Source organism: Hemitrygon akajei, chromosome 20 (genome assembly GCF_048418815.1).
Source record: "Hemitrygon akajei chromosome 20, sHemAka1.3, whole genome shotgun sequence".
In the NCBI taxonomy this organism is placed as follows: Eukaryota; Metazoa; Chordata; class Chondrichthyes; order Myliobatiformes; family Dasyatidae; genus Hemitrygon; species Hemitrygon akajei.
This window is the reverse complement of record NC_133143.1, coordinates 20,721,573-20,739,985: the sequence shown is the minus strand read 5'-3', so window position 1 is coordinate 20,739,985 and position 18,413 is coordinate 20,721,573. Positions and strand designations below refer to the sequence as shown.

The 18,413-nt window shown below is 41.4% G+C and overlaps 1 protein-coding gene across 7 annotated transcripts in view; it reads right to left on the bottom strand.

Annotated features, from left to right (window-relative positions):
- The window catches only part of LOC140713623 (F-actin-uncapping protein LRRC16A-like), a 328,263-nt gene that overhangs the window by 77,583 nt on the left and 232,267 nt on the right, over positions 1-18,413 (bottom strand). For all 7 annotated transcript variants that reach the window (XM_073023966.1, XM_073023968.1, XM_073023970.1 and 4 more), the window contains 3 exons: positions 17,599-17,771; positions 17,095-17,163; positions 498-591 (listed from right to left, as the gene is read on the bottom strand). In XM_073023966.1, coding sequence (XP_072880067.1) covers positions 498-591; positions 17,095-17,163; positions 17,599-17,771 — 336 coding nt within the window. The remainder of the gene's footprint in view (positions 1-497; positions 592-17,094; positions 17,164-17,598; positions 17,772-18,413) is intronic.

Sequence of the window (18,413 nt, the reverse complement as noted above, 5' to 3'; positions counted from 1 at the left end):
GTTGCGCGGAGAGAAATTGAACGTAGGAGTGCTATGATCAACTACTCTGGCTAAAGCCACAAGTAGGTCACAGATTAGTTAGGGGTTGGCGTGGGGCCCAGTATTGATAATCACGATAAAAAGCAGAGAAGGGATGTAATACCTCTGCAGTCTATAAAGGAACTCTCTCAGTCAGGTGAAGGAGGAGGAATACTGGAGGAGTGAAGTGGGACAAGTGGATGTTTCAGTGGGAAAACAATTAAGAAACAATAATCTTAATTAAGTAAAAATTAATCTTTATGAGAAGGAACACAAGCTTCAAGCAAATGTGAGAAAACTCAACTGGAAGAGAGTTAACTTTGGTGAATTCAAAGGGCTCCTGAGCCGGGGGAGTAAAAATAAAGATTGCGAGGAGGGTGGGAGGCCTCAAAACAGAAATAGTTTGGGTATTTCCTGGGGCCAAGGTACTGTGGCTGAATCACTTGAAATACAGATTGGAAACAGTGGGAGAACTCTACCTTTTGTAGGGCTTCCTCTGTTCTTTCCGGATTAGCCTTCAATGCCTGGGAAGCATCATTGACAGGGATAGGCATGAACCTCAGGGTATAATTCCTGCAATGAAGAAAAATAGGGTTAACACCAATCAAAGCACATCACATGCTTACTGCTTATTTTAATTGCACATATAGGTAGACCTTGATGAATATGTATTTATCCCGCTTAGGGATATTCATTTAACTGAGTCAGAAGGAAGTCCAAGGAGCTGACTACCGACTTCAGGAGGAGGAAAGTGCGGGTACATGAGCCAGTCCTCTTCGGGGGATCAGAGGTGAAGAGGGTGAGCAGTTTTAAATTCCTCAATGTTATCATTTCAGAAGCCATGCCCTGGGTCCAGCATGTATGTACAATTACAAGAAAGCACGGCAGCGCCTGTACTTAGAAGTTTGTTTATATTCAGTATGCCATCTAAAACCTGACAAACTTCTATAGATATATGGTGGAGAGCATATTGAATGGTTACATCACAGCCTGGTATGGAAATATCAAAGGCCTTGAACGGAAAATCCAACAAAAAAGTAGTAGATATGGCCCAGTTCGTCACGAGTAAAGTGCTCCCCACCATTGAGCACATCTACATGAGCTTTGTTGTAGGAAAGTAGCATCCATCATTACGGACACCCACCACCCAGGTCACGCTCTCCTCTCACTGCTGCCATGAGGAAGGTGGTACAGGAGCCTCAGGACTCACACCATCAGGTTCAGGCGCCGTTATTACCCCTCAACCATCAGGATCCTGAACCAGAGGGAATATCTTCACTTGCCCCATCACTGAACTGTTCCACAACCAAAGGACTCACTTTCAAGGACTCTTCATCTCATGTTCTTGATATTTATTGTTTGTTTGTTAGTTTATTTATGATATGCTCTTTGTATTTGTAGTTTGTTGTCCTTTACACATTGGATGTCTGTCCTGTTGGTCTGGTCTTCCATTGCTTCTATTATGGTTCTTGAATTTATTGAGTATGCCTGCAAGGAAATGTATCTCAGGGTTGTATATGTGACATACATGTAGTTTGACAATAGATTGACTTTGAACTTTAAATTCCAAAGCTTCACCATTTGCATTGGGACATGATGCCAACCATTCTAATGGTTTGATGATACCCACGTAGAAACTGGATCTTGTTTGCTGCTAACTTTATGTGAGAGTTACATACATGATGTCGTTTCAAAATGCATGATGCTTGCTTTTGATTTATGAACATAATATACTGGAGCAAGGCTATGCAGCCGACATTTACAACAGCTGGTGAAACGAGGAACATAACCCACAGCAGGCTATCAAGAAGTGAGTTAAAGACTCCTTGCCGGGATATTAATGTGTAACTGTCTACATGTGTGCACCTGACTTTTCAAAGTTTGTTGCGTTTTTTGAAGACTTGCAAAGTCACACACAGCACAGACAGGTTGTGGCCTCTGGCTGAACAGTAAGCCCACGCCTCTCTGAGAGTGAGGCCATTCACTACGTAGGAATCAAGCTGAGAAAACGCCATAGTGGGGTGTAGTGTAACCAGACATGAAGCTTTTGTACGCATTACCTCCTTTCCCTCCAACCACGACTTCCTCCAACTCTGTGTGGTCAGGGATAAAGTTCTTTAAGGCTGAGAGACCAGAACTCCTGGAGGCAATGACATTTAAGCCATTCCCTCTGCAGAGATCTGCTGCTCACAGCACTATGGGACAATTTTAACATAGCTACTGGTATAAACCACACTCATGTATTTTGTTACTGTTATGATCCCAGCCCCCTCCTTCCTGAGAATCGCAAGATCACTATTAATTCGGGTCTGGGACCCAGGAAATGAGAGAGAATCCTCAGAAAGACAATGCAACGGATTTTGACCATTGTCTTTTTGGAGACACCTTTGTGGATTGCGACTCTATGCTATGTGCCAGCTATCAGGGCTATGTGGACACCCTCAGGCAATGTGGGGTGGGGATTGTATCACCCCCACCTTGATTGACATCTACAACTCGGCAAGTCAAGATAAAAAGGGGCTACAGGAGGCAGTCTCCTAGCGACGCACCAGAAGGAGACACCATCGCTTATCGCTCCCGTGATAACGGGAAGCTATTCGGAAGCCACGTGTGGTTCGTTTCCCCTGGCCTGGGGAACGAGTGGCTGATAACACCGAAAAGGACTTGGAACTAACAACGGGGAACCCACGTTCCCGATTTTACGATTTGAGTCCAAAAGGCTGGCAAGTTTATTTTCTCACCAAAAATCTCTCTCTCTCCAACACGTGAAACCCAGCAGTCCCCAAAAGGCAAAAAGCCTGCATGAACTTGAAAGACTTTGATATTTCCATCGGACAATATTTTTACCCCTAGACAAACGATAGAGCTACTTCTTATTGTTGATTATTACTATACCCGCGCTTTAGATTGAGTATTGACGACGTATATTATCTGAATGTTTGTATTAACCTTACTTTTGTGCCCCTTTATAAATAAAAACGTTTAAAAATAGTACCATCAGACTTCAGCGGACCTCTCTATCTTTGCTGGTAAGTGACCCAGTTACGAGGTTAGTAACATTACAAAGAAGAACTTTTTGCTAACTTAGGACTTTGATGATTTTGTGTGCTACACAAGGGTGAAATACAATTTCCAAGCAGAGTGAATTTATTTTTCAGTCCAGTATGGAACAAGTGTAGCATTATAACATAGGAAACCGAAGGAGTGAGCCACAGAAACCCTCACATGTGCCCCACCATTCATCGAGACCATTTTTCATTTCTTTACAAACAGATGAATTTCATCCAAACATTAAAAAAATTATGTAAGGACAGAACTTCTACTAAGCCAAAGCACTAAGTAGTCCTGTGTACACTGAAGTCACTTTGCTCAGTCAATTGCCAAATTGCTTTTTTCCCCCAAAAGTACGCCCAGAAGTAAATTTAATGACATTAGTTACAATTTTCATCACTTTCTCATGTTCCTTAAGGCCAGTTTTTGAACACAAAGCCTCCTTGTGTCCGATACAATGAAAGCTAGCACTGGACAACAAAGATTTTGCCTCCTGAATACTTTTGGGTTTATCTTATGGATTTATCACTGCTGATCATGAAAATCACCATGAAATTTCCCTAACATCATTTTTTGAAATCGTCTATATTTGTTATTTCAATTCATAATTCAAGTCAAAATAACTGATGCCAAGCTAAGGAAGGCATTTTTGTTGGTCCACAAACCAGACAGGTCGTCAATGACGTGTAATTTGAAGAACTTGTGACTGGACCAGAGAAAATTGCATGAAAAGAATTCAAGGATATTGTTGAAAATTTTCTTGGCAACTACAGAGCATCAAACTACATGCAAACTGGTTATCAGCACGCTTCAAGCATACAAAACCATGAAGTGCAACATGTCACGAAAGATTCATTTTCTGCATTCCCATTTAGACTTCTTCCCTGCAAAACTTGGTGTTGTCAGTGACAAGCATGGCGAAAGGCTTGCGGCCATGGAGAAACAGTATCAGGGCAACTGGAATCCATCAATGACAGCGGATTATTGTTGGACACTTCAGCGAGAGGCCTCAGACACCGAGTACAAATGAAAATCATCAACAAAACATTTTTAGTTCAGTTGAATTACTGCAAAGCATCATTATGCAATTAAATGCATTATATTCAAGAGAAGTTAATTTCTTGTTTCACCAAATTCCTACGCAGTACAAGTAGTGTGAAATTATATTTGTGTTCAGCTTGAAGCGGTCTATCATAAACAAAAAAAATTCTGAGGAAGCAACACTTGAAAAAATTTGTTCTCCAGTGTGATGAGTTCTCCAACACATTTTGCAAACAGATCAGCAAAACCTGCTTCTACTATTCATGCTGGGCGCACCATCAGTTGTCACAAAGAAAAACTAATTTTAAAAGGTTAACTTGTCGTCTAGACAATTCTATTAATACTGCCTAGGTATTTCAGTCCTTGTGGTGTGTTCAGGTAATGTTACCAAGTTAACCAGCTCGATGCATCTTTCATCATCCCTACAAAATCGAACTATAAGGCTAGTCTAGCCTAGCCGGTGATGGTCTCATTAAGACAAATGGAAAGAAATTCATATGAACTAATATCTTTTGTTAATTGTTCCACCATATTTGTTCCTACCATTAATATTCTATTGTTCACTATGTTTCTGCTCATTGCCAAATCCATGGTCTGCTGAATTTCTTTTTCGTTTCCTGGAAAATCACCAAAAACTAAAGGAGCACACTCTAGCCTCTATTCTTTAACATATTCCCCACCACGGAGTGGTTTCCCCACACTGAGTAATAATCTTTGAAACCTCAAAAGTAGCAGTAACTAAGTCAGAACTATCTGAAGTAAGTGTCATCAAAATACTTGACTGAACTTTTTTATTGCTGATTTCTCCAGAAACGGGTCTTTTCATTCTTGCTGTCTTTCATCATATGTCACTTTATACTTTCCTGCGCACCTCAGGTTAGGAACACTAGATGCATAATGCTTTTTTAAATTATGCCAAATCTTCCACTCTCCCACTCTGCTTCTCCCATCATTTGAACACTTTTGTTTTCTGGCAAGTGTATTCCAAATGAGCTAAAAAGTGTAAATACAATTTTAATAATCTCACTGATTAACCTAAATAACGTAGCTTTACTAATATAAATAGATTATGTTTATTACAAAAAAAACCATGGAGGCATTAAGCTACACATAGTATTTACTATTATCACTAAATATCTAGTGTCTTATAAATGACAGAAGATATAAGCAGAACAAAGCTAATGCCAAATGGTCCAAGCACTTAGTAACTAAATACTGATACGTACACCAAGTCTGAGGATTTCAAAATGTATCATCCCACGTAACAGTTCTTGCAACTGTTAATCTGGTTCAAAGCTGATGTGAGATATTTCCCGTGAAAACATGGTAACATGGTAGGGGCTTTATTATGGGGCGTTCTGGAGTTCAGAGTTCAATTCCGTCACTGTCTGTAAGGCGTTTGTTGGTTCTCCTCGTGAATTGCATGGGTTTCCTTCATGTACTATGGTTTCTGGTTTACAACCTATCAACAAGTTGTTACGTGCCTTTTTCAGCCAGCAAGACCTGACAACGCGTCTGTTAGATACGCTTTCCCATAAGTCGTACATGCCTTTACGAAAACTGACTGCCACTTCGACATTTTATCTGAACCTCAGTAAGAAGCCTCAGTAAGTTTCACAAAACTTTGTACTTGAACATGTAATCAAGGAAAATGTTAATTCTGTGAAAAGCTGAAGAGTTTAGGATTAATATTCTGCTGCCAGTGGTAAAACGGATCAGGTTTCCTTTTACAGATACAACACAACTGCAAGCAAACATGTCCATAGAGGTATCTACCCTCAGCCCATGACATACATCAGACATACATGACATCAGAGAGAATGAAGCCACTAAGCAATCAGTCCACAAAAATACATTTACAATCTCAACGTGGTAGAAAATCGCAGCAGTCACACTTAGGGGGACGAAAGGTCCCTAGTTTTCTTTCTTCTCCTGAATCCACCTCATATTGTTATGGTACATCACCTCAAAGTACATCTAATATGCACATTAATGCATCATAACCATCTGCTTCCACCACCTCTTTAGGCAACAACTGATCACTTGCTAACTGAAATCGTTCTGAAATACACACATAACTGCAGTCCATCGCCAATTCCTATTCACTCTCAAGTTTTCAAATAACTAGAGTGAAAATAGATCAAAGTTCAAAGTAAATTTTATTATCAAAGTTCATATCTGTCACTATATATGGCTGGAGATTCATTTTCCTGTGGGCATACTCAATAAATCTATAAATAGTAACTATAACAAGGTCAATGAAAGATCAACTAGAGTGCAGAAGACAGTGAACTATGCAAATATAAATAAATAGCAGTGAACAACAAAAACATGAGATGAAGAGACCTTGATAGTGAGACCATTTCAGTGAAGTAATCTGATTTTATGATTCTGAAGGTGAACTAACTTGTTCAGACAATTTGTCAGAGTGAGCATCTGTGTGACAGCGTGCGTCGAGAGGGATGTGAGTGTGGGCCTGCACACGAGCTGGTGCATGTCCATCTGCACTCTGATTCAATTGCAGCATGCAGTTTATAAGCATTCTGCAAACTTTCAACAAATCAGATCAAAGCTACATTTTATACCAAGTGTAAAATTCTGATTTTACTTTTTTAAAAAACATGTATAACGCTAGTTCTAGCATTTCCTTCCATTTAACTCATAAGCAATTTAAGTAGATTTCTCCAGTAGTTTGTCCATAGTATTAAAACATATTTAATTACTTATACTAAAATTAATAAGTGTATTTGTCAATACTGGGTGATTTATCCAGGGTACTGATTCATGAGAATAGACAAAAGTAAAATGAATGTCAGACGACAAGCAAACTTGATGCAGTGTATTGAATTAGACTTTGCTCACTGTGCAAAATATAATTCATTTATGATTTTTAAAGTCATGTTAATTTCACTAGTAAACAAACTAAAACAGTTTTCAATATGATTCTGAAGGGTTTCCTTGATCATGAATTGCTATAGCACTCCTAAAGATCTAAAGATAAAAGATTCAACTTTATTTGTCACACATACAGTATGTACATTGGAACTTGAAGGTGATATTGAAGGTACAAATGGCATTTGAAACACCTGTACAATTATTTTCAGAAGTACAATTGTTGAACTGAATATTTAATCACCACCTCCTCCAACCACAGACAAATTAACAACAAATGTAAAATGTCATTAAAAGTGTCATTATGCTGAAATTTTATGCTGATTTATGTTAAAAATCATTATGCTGATTTCAATTGTGATAGTCAATGCCAGTAAAAAGATCAAAACCCTATAAGAAACTACATTTTCAATACAACATTATTCCAAATAGCCAGTGTGGATCAACTGTGATAACTGTGGCAGGTTTCATTCAGGCGACTTTGGTCTCGACACTATTACATTCAATGATTCCCACCACCCCTCCCACGCCATCCAACCAACTGCCTGCTCTCTCAGATTTTATTACTGCTTTCCAGCATCTGCAGGTTTTTGCCTTTTGTTTACTTCTGCTGTAATTCTGTTGCTTTGGCATCCAGCATTAATGACATTAATAATGGGTTTCCTAATTAGCCTTGTGTCACTAAATGTTAAAGCATGCACAGCATGACTTCACTGCTGTTTATTCTTTTTCCTTGAACAGTGTGTTGGGATGATGCTGTTATGTAGAGAGCAATGAAACGATTAAGTAGAAAAGGAGATTTAAATAAAAGGAAAACTTGGCATTTCAGGAAAACCAAGAGAAGGTCAAATGGTTGTGTGAATGATGAAGGGTGAACAACACGATTGATTCAATGATGTATTGACCTCAGGAGTCACAAAAGTACAAGACAGATAGGATTGATAGTCAGAATCTATTTTTCCCCTAGGGCAGTGGAGACCAAGACTAGAGACATGGGTCTAAGGCAAGAAGGGAGAAATTTACAACACATATTGGCCCTTCAGCCCTCGATCTTGTGCTGACACCAAGATCAGTCTAACACTTCCACCCCTACATAGCCCTCCATTTTTCTATCATCTATGTGCTTATCTATCTAAGCCTGTATGCATTTGCCTCTATCAGAGTGTTTTACGCAAGACTACACTCCCTGTGTAAAAAAAACTTACCTCAGATATCCATCCCCCCTATACTTTCCTCCAGTCATCTTAAATTCATGCCCCCCTTCCACCCCACCCCACCCCACATATTAGTCATTTCTGCCATGGGAAAAAGTCTCTGCTTATCTAACTTCAAGAAGGTCTGTGAAGGGGAAATGTTTTTCACACAACGAGCTACCTATATCACCAATTTCAGGGAACGATGTGTTACGAACCCCGTAACTGGGTCACTTACCAGCAAAGATAGAGAAGTCCATTGAAGTCTGATGGTACTATTTTTAACAGTATTTATTAGTAAAAATACACAAAAATAATATCAATGCAAACATACAGATAATCTACGTCGTCAATACTAAATCTAAAAGTGCGGGTATAATAATAATCAATAAGAAATAAGCTGTATCGTTGTTTAGGGGATAATGTATTGTCTGATGGAAATATAAAAGTCACTCAGTTCATTCAGGCTGCAGCCTTTGGTTGGAGTCAAGAGAGATTTTTTAGACAACTTGCCGGCTTTCCTTTTTATGATTTTGATCCTTCGGAATTTTGTTGGTGTGGCCTCTTCTTTAGCTAAGCCGTTCTTCCGTGGTAAATCCGCCAACTCCCAGGCAAGGGAAAAGGACGCACGCGAGCCCCACCGGCTGTCGCTATTAAACGCTGTCACGGGATTTCTAGCGTTTCTCCTGGTGCGTCTGAAAGGGGTTGTTCCCCAGACCCTCTTTTATCCTTACTCACGGGGTCTCAGATGTCAATCAGGTTGGGATGATGCAATCCCTCAACCAGCCCACTCTGGTCATCCCCCTGGGGGGCTTCAATGAATAGTACAGTACTCAATACACAATTCCGTCTCCAAGAGACAATGGCCGTTATCCGTGGCTTTGTCTTGCTGAGGCCAGGACACATTCCAAAACCTGTGTATTCTGGACGTCTCTCTCTCATTTCCTGGGTCCCAGACCCGAATTAATAGCGATCTTGCGATTCTCAAAAAGGAGGGGGCTACTTTGTACCCTCCGGCCCCTCAGAGTTGTGGCACATTCGTAACAGATGTAATTGTACCACCAGCAGGGGTAAAAGCAATCGCATGTTTAAAAGGCATTTTGACATGTACGTGATAGGAAAGGGTAGGGAGATGGGGGCAAATGGGATTAGTATTGATAGGCATCACGATTGGCAAGGATTGGGTGGCCTTAAAGAGCCCATTTGGTACTGTATGTTTCTGTGATTGCCCAAAGCACTCTTAACTCTGAGACAGATGATTGTGGGTTCAAGTCCCATCCCAGAGGCCCACACTGAGAGAGCTTTGCACAGTTAGAGGTATAGTGCCATCCTTCAGGTAAGCCGTTACATCCTTTTCATCAATGTAATTCATTTCATATATCAGAAGAGGTACAACAAATAGGCCTAGATCACGGTACTCGAAGCCTGTTAGTAAGCACATCTGATTCAATGCTCTGCTTAATGTAACCCAAAGTGACTGGGGACACGAACACTTTCTTCAGGAAAATCTGTTTAATTATTGTAATTTCCAGCACAGTAATATAAATAAAACATTATTAACTCATGCAAGAGCAAGTCTTCTTCACCAGTAAGTACACCTTTCCAATAGAATACTATTGAGTATTTACACATTTCCCAAATATTACCAACTTAACTACATTGATTACAATGGGAAAATGATTCACTTTTAACCTTAGTATCCTTCCGAAAACCACAAAAATCTCAGAATTTAAAAAAGGAGAAAGTTGTTAGATATAGTTATTTTATTAAAATCTCATCACTCAAAAGAGGCTTTGGTGTTTTAACTAACTTTTGTGGTAATTATGTTTGACTTTAAACGAAATGGATGTGACAAACAAATCATTAAACACATTTTTATTAGTATTTCAGTTTGTGGAGTTTCAACTAAATCAAGGACTTACATACGCTTTCGTATATGTATGAAACCTTCTTTTAATTCTGAATTACATGAGACTTACTTAAAACAAACATTAATTCCTCTCAAATTTCAATGAGGAGTGATTCAATCATGGTGTGGTAGTTATACAACAGGAAAAAGGGCCTTTTGGCCCATCCAGTCCCTGCCAACCTCAGTGACTACTTGAAGTGGCCTGTGGACTACTTGAAGTGATTGGCCTGCATTTGGCCATATCACTCTAAATCTTTCCTGACCATGCAACTGCCTTCCAAACCTTGTGACTGTACCTGCCTTTACTATTTCCTCTGGCAGTTTGTTCCACATACCCATCACCAAAAACTTACCCTCAGGATTTCCATTTAAATCCTTCCCCTTTGATCTTTAATCTATGCCCTCTAGATTCAGACTCCATTATTCTGGGAAAAAGATGTGACCATCCACATTATCTATGCTCCTCCTGCCACACAAGGTTCTTCAAACCAGGGGAAACACCCCAGCATATCCAGTCTTTCCATACAACTCAAGCCCTCTGGTTCCGGCAACATCCTCGTGACTCTTTTACCAAGCTCAGTCACATCATTTCCATCACCAGCCAGAACTGCACACGGTATTTCAGGTGTAACCTCACCAATGGCTTACTCAGCTATAGCATGGCCCTTCCAACTCTTGTATTCAATGCCCCGTCTAGCAAAGACCTGTGTCTACCGGTGTCGCCATGCTCAGGGAACTTTGTTCTCCGGGGCCTCATCATTCACTGCATTCCACTGATAATAGATAGATAGATACTTTATTCATCCCCATGGGGAAATTCAACATTTTTTCCAATGTCCCATACACTTATTGTAGCAAAACTAATTACATACAATACTTAACTCAGTAAAAATATGATATGCATCTAAAATCACCCTCTCAAAAAGTATTAATAATAGCTTTTAAAAAGTTCTTAAGTAGTTTACTTAAATACATTGAGTCCTAACCCCGGCACTTTAACATATCTTACTCCTGGTTGAATTGTAAAGCCGAATGGCATTGGGGAGTATTGATCTCTTCATCCTGTCTGAGGAGCATTGCATCGATAGCAACCTGTCGCTGAAACTGCTTCTCTGTCTCTGGATGGTGCTATGTAGAGGATGTTCAGGGTTTTCCATAATTGACCGTAGCCTACTCAGCGCCCTTCGCTCTGCTACCGATGTTATACTCTCCAGTACTTTGCCCACGACAGAGCCCGCCTTCCTTACCAGCTTATTAAGACGTGAGGCGTCCCTCTTCTTAATGCTGCCTCCCCAACACGCCACCACAAAGAAGAGGGCACTCTCCACAACTGACCTATAGAACATCTTCAGCATCTCACTACAAACATTGAATGACGCCAACCTTCTAAGAAAGTACAGTCGACTCTGTGCCTTCTGTGGCTTGAACCTAAAAGAGGACCTTCCACCTACCACCCTCAGGACCATTCCAGAGCCAGTTTTGTATGCAGTTGGCTATCTCACCCTGGATCCCATGTGATTCAACCTCCTACACCAGCCCACAATGTGGGGCCTTGTCAAAAATTACTGTCTGGGCATGGTCAATCCTGAAGATCACCACTTCAAAAGGAACAACAATTATATTTGTGAAACATGATTTTCCATGCATAGAGCCATACTGATCAGTTCTCGTCTTTCCACACGCAGACAGATCCTGTTCCTTAGAATGATGTTCGGTCCATTGGCCTGCAGTTCCCTGGCTAGCCTTGCAAGCCCTCTCTAAATAAAAGCACAGAGTTAGGCACACTTCAGTCTTCTGGTACCTCATCCCTGACTAAGGAAGACACAAAGATTTGTGTGAGGGAAGAAGTTGCTGGGCCTGGCAATGTCCAGGCCCCAGGGACTGATCTAGTTAAGGCAGCAGAGTTGAAAAAAGATTTATACAGGGCATGAGAGAATTCAGTTTCAGGTAACTGATATCAGAAACTTGATCAATTGAAGTTGCTTCTAAATGAACTGACTAGTACGATCATGCCTGCTGCATTCCTGCTGATTTACTAGCATTGGTACTGTGGATATTGTAATTGGAAACGCTGGTAAAACAATCAACCCAAGCCAGTACAGATTGGCAGAAAGCCCCAACAGCCTGTAACAACCACTGTCGTACGCACTTAGTAGAAAACAATGAGACTACAGCAGGGATTGAATGCAGATAAGGCAAAACAGCGGAACAGATGGCTGTGGAAGTCTGTGGGCCCCCTGGAGTAAATTAACCGATCCAGCTTGCTTAAGTGTGGCGCAGTGCAGAACCAATGACATCAAAACCGATAACAGGCGTGTGAGAATTACAGCAAATAAAATTAACATATCGCATTATAGACTAGAAATTCTTTGGTGCTTGAAAAGAGAGATTAAATCAGTGGTGTTTGATGGAGTAAGAAGAAACAGGCTTGCGTAGAGATGCTGCTGCCTTGTAATTCCAGTGACTCGAGCTCGAATCTGACCTCTGGTGTTGTCTGCATGGAGTTTGCACGTCACCCCCATGACTGTACCAGCTTCTTCTGGCATCCCGGTTTCCTCACACATCCTAAAGGGACACTGACCGGTGGGTTAGTTAGTTATTGTGAATCATTTCGAGTGGGAAATTGAGGGAGTTTATGGGCATGAAAGAAAGAAAAGGTTGCAAGGAAATTTGAGGGACTCAACATTGTGAAACCAAATAAGAAAATAGGAGCTGCTCTTTCAGGACAGGTGTTACAGAATTCAGGGTGTTGAGCCTCACAGACTGGAAGACAAACCCTACTGAGGGGGAGTTTTGGGCACTTCACCATCCAGATCTGGGAATATAACTGCTGGCCCCTCATTGCTGCTGGGGCTAAATCCGTGAAACCCTTTCCTAACAGCACATTGGGATTACACTGCATAGGACCACAAGATATAGCAGCAGTCAGGCCTTTTGGCCCATCGGGTCTGCTCTGCTATTTCATCATGGCTGATCCATTTTCCCTCTCAGCCCGTTTCCTGCCTTCTCCCCATATCCTTTCATGCCGCAAACAATCATGGTTGGAGCAGAAGATAAGCAACAGTTCAAGATGGTAGCTCATCACCACTTTCTCAAGAGCCATGAGCTACAGTCACAGGGTAATAACAGCTCCAAAATAGGCTCTTCAGCACAGATTGTCCATACTGATCGAGATTCCCGTCTAGGCAGGTCTCATCTGTCTGCAGTTGGCCCATATCCCTCTTTATCTTTCCTATCCAAGCACCTTGTTCTTTGAAGCACTGAAGAGAATGGCCCCTATGCTAAATAAAAGTAACCCTGCAAATCTTCCCCACCTCTGCATTACAATCTAGTTCCACCACATAACCCTGGAAAACAATGGTTCACTTTACATATCCCAGGAGCCACCACTTAATCAAGGATGCAATTTGCCACCACCTTCAGTACGTAAATACAGGCTTCAGCTGTCCGAGGAAAAGCACTTAGAGATCAAGATTTGAAATGGCACGAAAGACCACTGCCTACAGCTGGCACCTCTAAACACACTCACTGCAAATTCCAAATCCACTGGAAGGATTAGTGAAATGCATCAGTGCCCTCTTCCGAGTCAATGTCCTGAGCATCAGGGCTATTAATCTGCTTCGCCAGCTCCCCTGCTTAGGCTGCACTGTTCACAAGAGATACACTTATCACCTGTAGGCTCTTGATCTAACCCTTCCCTCCACCTTGTTACACTGGTTATCTACCCTCTGTCGTTCAGTCCAAATGATGAGTCCCAACCTGAAACAGTAACTCTCCATTCCTTTCCACAGATGCTGCCTGACTCACTGAGTTCCTCCTGCAGATTGCTTGTTGCATTGTTCACAAGCCCGGCAAGAAACTCCCAAGAAAGGCGCTCTACTCCTAGATCTGTCACAACAAGAGGTTACCATGACGTTGAAGGAAACAATTCAGGGATGGTCTCAAAGCATCCTTATTAACTGTAAAATCCTCTCCAAAGTGTGGGAGATCCCAGTCCACCACCATTCAAATGAAGGATTCCAGAGCATCTCATCTCCCTTTGGTGGTACTTAGAGGCTGAACAAAATGGGGAAGGAGAACAGAATCTTACAAACAACCACTCAGCCAGAGACGGAACTGCAATGTTCCAAATAATCACTTTATTCATGCTCTCAAATAAGCCGTAAATGTGGATATATCTTGTTGGGAAAATGATTATGATCAAGAAATGAAATGGCTAAGCAAGTCAGCAAGCTTTAGAACAATTGCTATGTTAAAGCTAAAAAGAGAATGAAGAATAATTCACATTGGTCATCAGAACTAAAAGAGAAAACAAGTTAAACTAGGCAGCAGATAAGGTGGAGAAGTACAGTGGGTAGAACAAATACAATGACTAATAATGATTCATTAATACAGCTGCAGCCTGTGGAAAATACAGCAGAATTATCTACCTGAAGTCATTCTCCATCCTGAGGGACTAAGAAGATGACAATAGTCGAAGTACTCAGCTAAGCTACTTCACCAACATATCCCACAACCGGAGCTAACCATGAGGAAAAAAAGGCAATGGTTTCATGTGTACAGCTCCAACATTGGTCAAACAACCTGCGGGATACCCCACAAGTCACGCTCCATCCTGATCTATTAATATGGCTCGAATGTCAGATTCCTACTCAATACATCATTGGACGAAGACTTTAATCATTCAAGGCTGCTGTTCACAGTCACTATATTCTGAGGATAATCCAGTGGGATTTTAAAGCAGATATGCAACTCCAGTGAACTGCAAGAATTTTCCATTTCTCCCAATAACATAAATTGTACTGGTCTTCTCAAGAAGCCAAAAGTTGCCTTGAATTCAAGCTCTGTTATTCAAAACTGTGGTGAAGTTTTAAACAGGAAGTCCTGATGAAACCCCAGCTGAGCACTTGTGAGGTTATTAGCAAGCGTTGTTTGGTGGGGATGTTGTTAACACTTCATAGCACTTTGTAATGAAGCAGAGTAGACTAATAGGGTGCATTTGGTCCGAGAGATGTGTCCTTGATTTAGTGGACAGGATAAACAAAACTATTTTCCATGTTGTTGGGAAGCTGCAGACATTAATTGAGGGATGACTGAATCCCGCTGAAGGGTTTCGGCCTGATATGTTGACTGTACTTTTTTCCAGTAGATGTTGCCTGGCCCACTGAGTTCCTCCAGCACTTTGTGCGTGCTGTTCTTGAACCAGGTGGTTCAAGTCCTGAGGCATTTGTACCGTCTAACTGATGGCAGCAGTGAGAAAAGAGCATGGCCTGGGTGGCGAGGGTCTTTGATGGTGGATGCTGCTTTCCTATGGTAATGCTTCATGTAGATGTGCTCAATGGCTGGGAGGGCTTTGCCATGATATACTGGGCCGAATCCACTACCTTTTGTGGGATTTTCCACTCGAAGGCATTGGTGTTCCCATACCGGGCCATATTGCAGCCAGTCAATACACTTCCCACGCACACCTACATAAGTTTGTCAAGGGTTCTGATGTCATGCCAAATCTCTGCGGACTCCTGAGGGAGTAGAGGCGCTGTTGTGCTTTCTTTGTAATTACATTTATATGATGAATCCAGGACAGATCCTCTGAGATAGTGACACCCAGGAATTTAAAGTTACTGACCCTCTCCACCTCTGATCCTCATTGACCTCTGGTTTCCCTCTCTTGAGGTCTACAATCAGTTCCTTGGTCTTGCTGATATTGAGTGAGAGGTTATTGTTATGACACCATTGAGCCAAATTTTCAATCTGCCTCCTGTATGCTGATTCATCACCACCTTTGATATGGCCCACAACAGTGGTGTCATCAGCAAACTTGTATATGATGTGGGAGCTCTATTTAGCTACACAATCGTGGGTGTAAAGCGAGCAGAGCAGGGGGCTAAACACACATTCCTGTGGTGCACCTGTGCTGACAGAGATGATTTGCCAATCTGAACTGACTGGGGTCTGTAAGTGAGGAACTCCAGGATCCAATTGCACAACAGGGTACTGTGGCCCAGAACTTGGAGTTTTCTGATTAGTTTTGAGGAGATGATGGTGTTAAATGCTGAGCTGTAATGGATAAAAAGCATCCCGATGTATGCACCTTTGCTGTTCAGATGTTCCAAGGTTGTGCGAAGAGTCAGTGAGTTGACATCTGCTGTGGACCTGTTGCTTAAGTAGGCAAATTGGAGCAGATCCAAGTCACCACTCAGACTGGAGCTGATATGTTTCAACAGCAGCCTCTCAAAACACTTCATCGCTGTGGATGTAAGTGCCACCGGCTGATAGTCATTGAGGCAGGTTACCACAATCTTCCTGGCACCGGTAAAATTGAAGCCTGCTTGAAGCAGGTGGGTGCCACACACTGCCAGAGCAAAAGGTTGAAGATAGTCACGAACACACCAGACAGCTGCTCAGCACAGGTCTTCAGTACTTGGCCAGGTACTCCGCCCGGATCGGGTGCCTTCCTTGAATTCACCCTCTTGAACGCACGTCATCTTCAGAAACTGAGACCAAAGGATCACTGGGAGACATGGGAAGTGTGATGGTTCCCGTTCTGGTGGTCGAAGAGAGCAGACAAGGCATTGAGCTCATCTGAGAGTGGAGCTCTGCTGTCTTCCTGCATCTCACGTGTCGAGGATCAATCACACAGTAAGAGTTAGGGATAACACATGTAAGAAAACCTACCTTAAATGCATTCATGAAGCAGCTGAATGTTTGCAGCAATCCAATCATTGTTACTACAAACCTATTGATCTAACAGTTCCTGATTTACTGAATTTTATTTTTGACTACAGCTGCATGATTTGAACTTGCTGCCCTGCGTTATTATGCTGCACCTCTGGATTACAATAATAGAAGCACTGTTTCCAGAGACAGGAACAATCCCCAGCATAACAAACCAAATGATACATTAACTGTTATGTTGGATAGATGAACTACCAATTAGTCACAATTATGTGTTTACATGCTGAAGAGAAAGAATCTGCATGTGTTACCTACTTTTCCAAGGCCACAGCTATATCCTGGAAGCCCTGTGCGGTTATGTTATTCTTGTCCCAAATTACCGTCCTGTTGAAAGAGAGTAGGCACTTTTCAATATAGCATGTTTATACATACGGAGAGCTCATAAAATCTTGTTCCAGAGAGACAGAATGCAAATAATAACTGTTTAAATTACATCAGCTGTGATTTTAATTTGTTCCAGCTGATGTCCCTTGGTGTTTCTCAATCAACCTGCAATGTTCACCGCTAAATATTACAGCATTTGCCCCCTTCCCTGAAGCCGATGATTTAAACGGTCCTCGCAGAAGCTCACCAGCAGGCTCTGAGCTGATTTAGAGGCTGGTTCTTATTGTCTCTGCGTTGGCTGTTATCACTCCCTCCTCATTATGACAATACTCTTGCAGATTATCGAATTAGAAATCAGCACCTTAAAGCAAACTAAACCCATGCGACAAAATCATTATTTCTGGAGAAAAATCATTTGCAGTCTCAAATTTTTACCTGAGCTTTGTGTTGATCTGTAGCGCCTTCCCCAGCATCTTAGCACCAATATCTCCCATCCCGTTCCCACTAATGTCCACCTTGGTTAATGAAGAATTGCTTCCCAAAGCATTAATTATTATCGTTAAATCAGTCTTAAGCTTCGAATCGGCAAGGGACAGAGATTCTAAGGGCTGCAAAAGATGAAAGGAAACGTATTAGATTAAATCAACCTTCTCCTTTTAGACAATAATTCAACAAGATTTTATCCTTAATATTTTGTTTCTAGCAAATTTTATTGATTTTTTTTCCAATTAATTAGCAGTGTATGGAATTACACAAACGCACACAATTTGGGATAAATGATACTGAACAAAGTCAAAATCAATTAGTTTCTGGTCTGAGTTCAAGTCCTTACACACTTAGAAATCTCGTTTCAGTGCTTCAAATGATTAAATTGCATGAAAAAATGATAAATACGAATGTACATTCCTCCATTTTTTGACAGGAGTTATTTTTTTTTAAACTATAAATACTCCACTAGTTTTGCACGGGTAAGCAAGCTGCTACTTCTTACACAGTCCCTTGGGAATGAGGCGGCATTCCTTCCATTCCAGTTCTATATGTTCTGATCAACAGGTACAAACAAGCTGGCTGAACTCAGCAGGTCGGGCAGCATCCGTTCAAATGAGCAGTCAATGTTTCGGGCCGAGACCCTTCGTCAGGACATTAATGATTTGACCACAGTATCTGCAGTGTACTTTGTGTTTACTATATGTTCTGAGATGGCTGGGGATGCCAATGCAAAGACCCACAGATGCGTCTGCATGCTGGCT